We start from the raw sequence: 6,600 nt of genomic DNA, 5'->3' as shown, positions 1-6,600 counted from the left end.
GCAGCCATCGGCTGCTTTGGGGGTGGGATGCAGGGATGTCGTTTTCAGACAGGAGCCCTGCGGAGCCCGTTTGTGAAAGGGGGGCAAGCTTGGCCGCCGTGTGCTGCGTTGTTCCTGTTTCACGTGTGCGCTTGAGAGTTCAGCTGTGAGGTAGCGCGGCCTTTCTAAGCGTATCCTGGTATTTGTTAGCATTTTGGGGTCGCTTACAGGTTTCCCATGTTTTCAGATTTGTTTTCTGCCTGTTGTTTTTTTTTCTTTTTCCCCCCATTTCGTTTTTTTGCTTACTGTTTTCTTGGTTCTTTTCCTGTTTTTTGTCATGGCGTCAGTTTTTCGTGGGCCTAGTTTTTGTTTTTGCATTAGGTTTCTCCGGGTGCTGGACTCAATTTTGCGTCCGTTTTTGCTTTTCTTGGGCGTCTTTTCATTTTCTCATTTGGAATGGCTGCCCAGGGAGGTGGTGAAGTCGCCGTCCCTGGCAGTGCTCACGAGGCGTCTGGATGAGGAGCTACAAGATCTGGTTTGGTGCTTGTGGTAGCAGTGGTGACGGGAGGGCGGTTGGACTGGATGATCTTGTAGGTCCTTTCCAACCTTGTGACTGTGATTGTGTGATCCACAACACAAATGGAAACGGCTGGAAACTGCAGCATAGGAAGTTCTGCACCAATGTGCAAAGGAACGGCTGTGCAGTGAGGGGAGGAGCGCTGGAGCAGGCTGCCCAGGGAGGTGCGGCAGTCTATGGGTCCCAATGTGTCTCTATGGGTCCCAATGGGTCTCTATGGGTCCCAACATGTCTCTATGGGTCCCAACATGTCTCTATGGGTCCCAACGTGTCTCTATGGGTCCCAACGCATCTCTATGGGTCCCAATGTGTCTCTATGGGTCCCAACGTGTCTCTATGGGTCCCAACGTGTCTCTATGGGTCCCAACGCATCTCTATGGGTCCCAACGTGTCTCTATGGGTCCCAACGCATCTCTATGGTCCCAATGTGTCTCTATGGGTCCCAACGTGTCTCTATGGGTCCCAACGCATCTCTATGGGTCCTAATGTGTCTCTATGAGTCCCAACGCATCTCTATGGGTCCCAACGCATCTCTATGGGTCCCAATGTGTCTCTATGAGTCCCAACGTGTCTCTATGGGTCCCAACGTGTCTCTATGGGTCCCACTGCTCACTGGAACAGGCTGCCCAGGGAGGTGGTGGAATCTCCTGCTCTGCAGATGTTCCAGACCTGCCTGGATGCCGACCTGTGCGCCCTGCTGTAGGAACTGCTTGGGCAGGGGGTTGGACTCCATGAGCTCTGCAGCTCCCTTCCAACCCCTACAGTTCTGTGAAGCCCCTAACACCAACCACAACCCCACAGCAAACCCCAATCCCAACCAGCAACCAACCCATAACTCCAACCAGAACCCCAACCTCAACTCCAACCCCAACCCCAACTATAATCCTAACCCCAACCCCAACTCCAGCCCCATCTTTTGTTGGTGAACTCATCAGGGAAATCATGAACCCCCCTTCCCTCCTCCCCCCCCCCCCCCCCACCCGGAGCGGCTCAGCCTTCCTGTGAAGCACACGTTTCCAATTTTGGGATTTGTGTTTCCGTTGCCATCTTTTTTAATGATTCAGTAAAATAATTACAATAAGAAATCCATTCCTCAGCTCAGACTGGGGAAGTGAGCAGCCCTGAGCAGAGCTGAGCGCTGCTGGGGGTCCCCGTGGGCGGGGCGGTGAGGTCCCAGTGGGGCCCTTTGTGATGCGTCCCCGTGCCCCACAGCTCCAGCTGCCGGCGCTGCGCCCCTCACTTTCCGTCAGGACTCTGATGAGAAAGCACGCGAGCAGACCTGCGGTGCAAACCACCCCTCGGGTCAAATCGCAGCGCTTACCCCCGCCCGTGGCTGCCCAGGCCGTGGTCGGTCCCCAACCTCAGCCCTCATCCTCTGCGATGGAGGAGAGAAAGCCCTCCTGCCCCGCAGAGAAGGGCAAAACCCCCCAGGAGCCCCCTGTTGTGCCGCCCGGTGAGCGAGGGTCCCCGCAGGGCTGGGGGTTGGTGCGGTGCGGGGCTTTTTGCATGGTGCTGGGGCTGCGTGGGGTGGCAGAGGGCAGAGCCCCCTGCTCTCCTCGCTCTGCTCCGGGCTCCTCTACCCCACGTCTGACCGCAAATCTTAATCCTAGCCCCAGCCCTCAGCCCAACCTTAACCCTCAACCTAACCCAACCCCAAGCCCAACCCTAAGACCAACCTGAACTCTAAACCCAGCTATCAACCAGAACCTAACCCAACCTCAACCCGAACCTTAAACTTAACCCTAAACCCAACCCCAGCCTCAACTCCAGCTTCAACCCTAACTTGAACCCCAACCCCAACCTCAATCCTAACACTAACCACAACCCTAAACACAACTCTAATTCCAACCCCCCCTGCACTCCCAATTCCAGCTCCCCGCTCGGACACCCCTGGGATGCCCGTGTGTGATGCGGAGCGTTACGCGATGGACGACATCGAGGCCTTTGTCCAGAGAGCAGAGGTGACTGCGGCCGCTGCCATCGCGGCGGTGCCCCATCCGCACCCCCAGACCCATTTCAGCCGCAGGAGAGCTCTGCCCCCCTGCTCACTCTCCCCCCACTCTCTGACAGCCTCAGAACGAGGAGCAGAAGATGAAGTTCCTGCAGAGCATCCGCACCATCTGCAGCCGCGTGGCGGAGAGGAACGTGGCGCAGGAACTGCGCGTCTTCTGCCGCCGGAACAATCTTGTGGAGAACATCATGGTGAGGGGCGCTGGGTGCTGGAGGGGGGCAGCGGGCGGCTCCTCTCCTCCCGGCGCTGCGAGCACTGAGTGCCCGGTGCCATCCTGCTGTGCTGCAGGTGCTGCTGGCGGAGGAGCCGCACAAAAAACTGAGCTCCGAACTGCGGCTGCAAGCGATGGCCACCATCACCACCCTCAGGTACTGCCCAGCTGCTGCCGGCTTGGCCCCGCAGCATTCAGACGGCCCCACACGGCCTGTACGGCCCTGCAGGCCCAGGGGACGATCCTGGCCGTTCTGGGCTGCTGCTCTCCTGCATCGGGGCTGGCCAAAGAGCTGAGGGAGTCCTGCGGCCCTGCTGGGCCTCAGCTCGAACGCTGACCGTAACCTGACCCTCGTCCTAAGCCTAACGCTAACCACAACCTAAACCCTGACCCTAACTCTAGTCCTAACCCTAGCTCTAACCCCAAACCCAAACCCAGCCCCAACCCCAACCAACACTTGAGTGCTGGTGGTGGCAATGGTGACGAGGAGACGGTTGGACTAGATGATCTTATAGGTCGTTTCCAACCTTGTGATTCTATGATTCTAACCCACACCCACCACAGCAGCACTCAGGACTCCCTCTGCCCCACGCATCCCCGTGGAGGAGGGGCTTCCTCCCAGCGTTGCCCCCCTCGCTCTGCAGAGTGCTGCCCATGGCAGGGGTCCACTCCCCGTCCCCAGCGCAGCGCTCCCAGCTTTGCAGTTCTTGTTTCTGCAGCAAGGTGGAGGGGTTGCTGGAGGAAAAGATCCCTCTCTTTGATGTGTGCTTCCAGAGCATCCTCCTGCTTCCCTTGGAGCAGGACCTGGACGTGAGCCTTTACTCTCAGGTGGGTGCTGGGGAGCTGCAGGACCCCCTGCCTCGCAGGACAGGCTCTTGCTGTGCATCCCCCGTCCCCTCCCCTCTGATCTCCCTCCACTCTGTCCATCCTGCAGACTCTCAGGGCTCTGGATGAGATGCTGGACACCTTGGTGTTCATCCACCCCACTGCAGGCATCGGAGAGGAGTTGAAAAACGCCTTCCAGGTGAGCTGTGCCCACAGGGGCCGCACGGTGGAGGGCTGTTCTTCCGCCATCCCCACCACCCCAAAAACCTTCTGGGGTGATCCGGGGGGGCACAGGGCAGAGACAGAGCTCCTCTTCCCACAGGTGCTGCTGCCCTTCACCTCCACTCAGAACTCAGCTGCGTGCCAGAGGGCAGTGGGACGCATCTGGAAGCTGTGCCATTCACTGGCGTATTACTGCCAGGAGAGGGTAAGGGCCCGACCCCCATGGCGTGGGGTCTTTGTCCCTCCTTGTCCCCGCTCTCCCCTCTCTGGGCGTGCGCTCAACGTTCTGCTCTCCACGCGCAGCCCCATCACTCCTCGGGACGATTCAGACCCATCTGCTATGACGAGTTCCGCCTGCCCGTGCTGGGGCAGCTGGTGGGAAGCCTCATCCTGTGCTGCGCCTGCCAGGAGGACAAAACGCACCGCTGTGCTTTGAGCGCTCTCCATCACCTCTACAAATTCATCCTGTGGAGAAGCCGTAAGAAAGCGGCCGCTGACTGCCTCCATCCATTGCAAAACGTCCCGCGGGGCCGAGCGTGGATGGCGCTGCGTCAGCTGCTGTTCCGAGCAGTGAAGAACCCCCCGGTGTTGGGGAGCTGTGCCCCACGGCCCTGCGCTCGGGGTGGGGGCGGCTGTGCAGCTCCCTGCAGGGCTCCCACCGCTCACACACCCTCGCCTCGCTTTCCTTTCCAGGCTGGGAAGTGCAGCCGGAAGAGCAGGGGAAGCAGGAGCAGTGGGAAGATGAGCACGAGTTCTCCCTCACCTGGACCACCAACACCTCGGAGATTTTGCTGGTGAGGAGAGATCGCCGTGCCGGGACTCGTGGCTGCAGGGTCTGTGGGGACGGGGCAACGTGGCTGACGTTCCTTCTCCCCTCTGTGTTTGTTCCTCCCCAGCGCTTTGCAAAGCACTTCCACTCTTGGGAGACAACTGACCTCATCCTCGTGATGCTGCAGGGCATGAAGGACTGCAGCAACTGCAACGCCCAGGCTGCTTCCAACTTGATGGGTGTGCTGACGGCTGACTTCAAGCCCACGCCCAACGATGTGAGCAACTGGCAGCTGCTTACTGGGGGACTGAGCCCATGGGGGTGGGGTTGAAGTGGAGGCTGGGGGTTGGGTTGAAGTTGGGTTGGGTTCTGGACTTTGGGTTTGGGTTGGATGGGTGCTGGGTGGTGAGGTGGGGTGGGGTGGGGTTGGGTTTGCTGGGGGTTGGGTTTGTGTTGGGTTGGGTCGTGATGCTTAGAGTGGGGTTGGGTTGGGTGCTGGAAGGCTGTGTTGGGTTGTCCTTTGAGATTTGAGACTTCAGGGCACTTGGCCCCTCTTGGGGACGTCTGGAGTGAAGTTTTGCTGTCCCCGTGACCCTTCCAGGTGCAGCGCATCGTGACAGCCATCCACAGGAGCAGGAAGCTGATCACAGAGGAAAAGGCACTGAAGCACATCCGTGACGTCTTCCCCAGGCTGGCTGCCGCCAGCCCTCATACAGTGACACTCAGCCTGCTGCGCTGCTCCCCCACCTGTGACAAGTGCGCTGCCCCCACCCCCTGCTGAGAGAGACCCCCACCCCACATGGACAGGGAACCCCATCCCAAACAAGAGAGGCCCCCACTCCACACGGAGAGGGAGATCACCCCCTGTGGGGAAGGATGCCCACCGCACGTGGATTGGGACCCTCACCCGATGCGGAGAGGGATCCCACACCTGGGGAGACCCTCACCCCACCCATAGAAGGACCCCCACCCTACGCAGAGAGAAACCCCCAGCCCACGCTTAGAGGGGCTCCCGCTGAGGATGGCTCTGTGCCGCAGGGACGCACGGGAGCTGTGGGAGTTGGCGCTGTCCTCAGAGGACGCGATGCCACAGATGATGCAGGAGCTGCTGCGTCTGCTGGAGATGGCGCCGCTGGGCCTGGAGACCGAGTCCAGCACCCTTAGCCTGGCCGTGAGTTTGGGGTCTCCCGGGAACGCTGCCTCCTCCCTGCCCCCAACCCAGGGGAGCAGCTCGGTGCTGAGCGCTGTGCGGGTGCTTTCCGCAGGCGGTGGCGGCGCTCTGTAAGCTCCTGCAGAACCTGGAGTACGGCCCGCAGGTGCAGCAGCTTTTCCCGGAGCTCTTTGTGGCTCTCGTCCTCCAGTTGGTGTCCTGTGAGGAGCTCTGTTCGCTGGAGGTCATCGCCATCACGGAGGAGCCGTTTGGCCCGGTTTCACTCACCTCTGCTGCCAGGTAGCACCACCGTGGCCCGGTGGCACCACTCACGCTGAGCCCTGGCCCCGCGCTGACCCCTGACCCTACGGTGCCCCATTTCCATGCAGGATGGTGGTGGAGACGTTGCGCCTTTTGCTGCTGTGCTCTGATATGGAGGACCTGGCGCTCTTCATGGAGACCTACAACCTGTGGGCGCGGCTGCCTGGCGCTGCCCAGTGGCAGAATGGCCTGTGCAACTTTGCCAAGTACGGCCCCAACCCCCTCCACGTGCTGCCCCACACTGCCTCACATGGTGCCCCATGCGCTGCCCCACATGCTGCCCTCTTGAGAGAAGTAGGGATCAAGTTGGCGAGTGCTCAGAGGTGCCAAGGCGTGGTGTGCAGATGGAGGAGCACACTGTGGGGCAGGATGAGCTGTTCCGGTCCCCCCCCCAGCCCGGACCTGGTGGGGTCAGCCCCCAACACGGGCTCAGCTCTCCCCCCATCCCACAGGGTGCTGATGAGGAGATGCCAGAGTCACTGCAGGCCCATCTTCATCCATCTGCAGAAGCTGCTGCAGTACCACCAGCTGCAGT

The 6,600-nt window shown here is 60.3% G+C and overlaps 1 protein-coding gene across 1 annotated transcript; it reads left to right on the top strand.

Annotated features, from left to right (window-relative positions):
* Positions 1-1,545: 1,545 nt before the first annotated feature.
* On the top strand, positions 1,546-6,592 carry LOC128074198 (maestro heat-like repeat-containing protein family member 7; the record flags this gene model as incomplete). Its single annotated transcript, XM_052669806.1, has 15 exons — positions 1,546-2,009; positions 2,429-2,517; positions 2,627-2,758; positions 2,856-2,935; positions 3,498-3,606; positions 3,713-3,802; positions 3,926-4,030; positions 4,129-4,303; positions 4,519-4,619; positions 4,722-4,871; positions 5,196-5,350; positions 5,633-5,765; positions 5,860-6,044; positions 6,134-6,271; positions 6,518-6,592. Coding segments are annotated over exons 1-15 (1,979 nt in total), but the record flags the coding sequence as incomplete, so codon positions are not given.
* Positions 6,593-6,600: the final 8 nt, after the last annotated feature.

Source organism: Tympanuchus pallidicinctus, unplaced genomic scaffold (genome assembly GCF_026119805.1).
Source record: "Tympanuchus pallidicinctus isolate F22 unplaced genomic scaffold, pur_lepc_1.0 scaffold85, whole genome shotgun sequence".
Taxonomy (NCBI): domain Eukaryota; kingdom Metazoa; phylum Chordata; class Aves; order Galliformes; family Phasianidae; genus Tympanuchus; species Tympanuchus pallidicinctus.
This window is presented reverse-complemented; position numbering and strand designations above follow the sequence as displayed.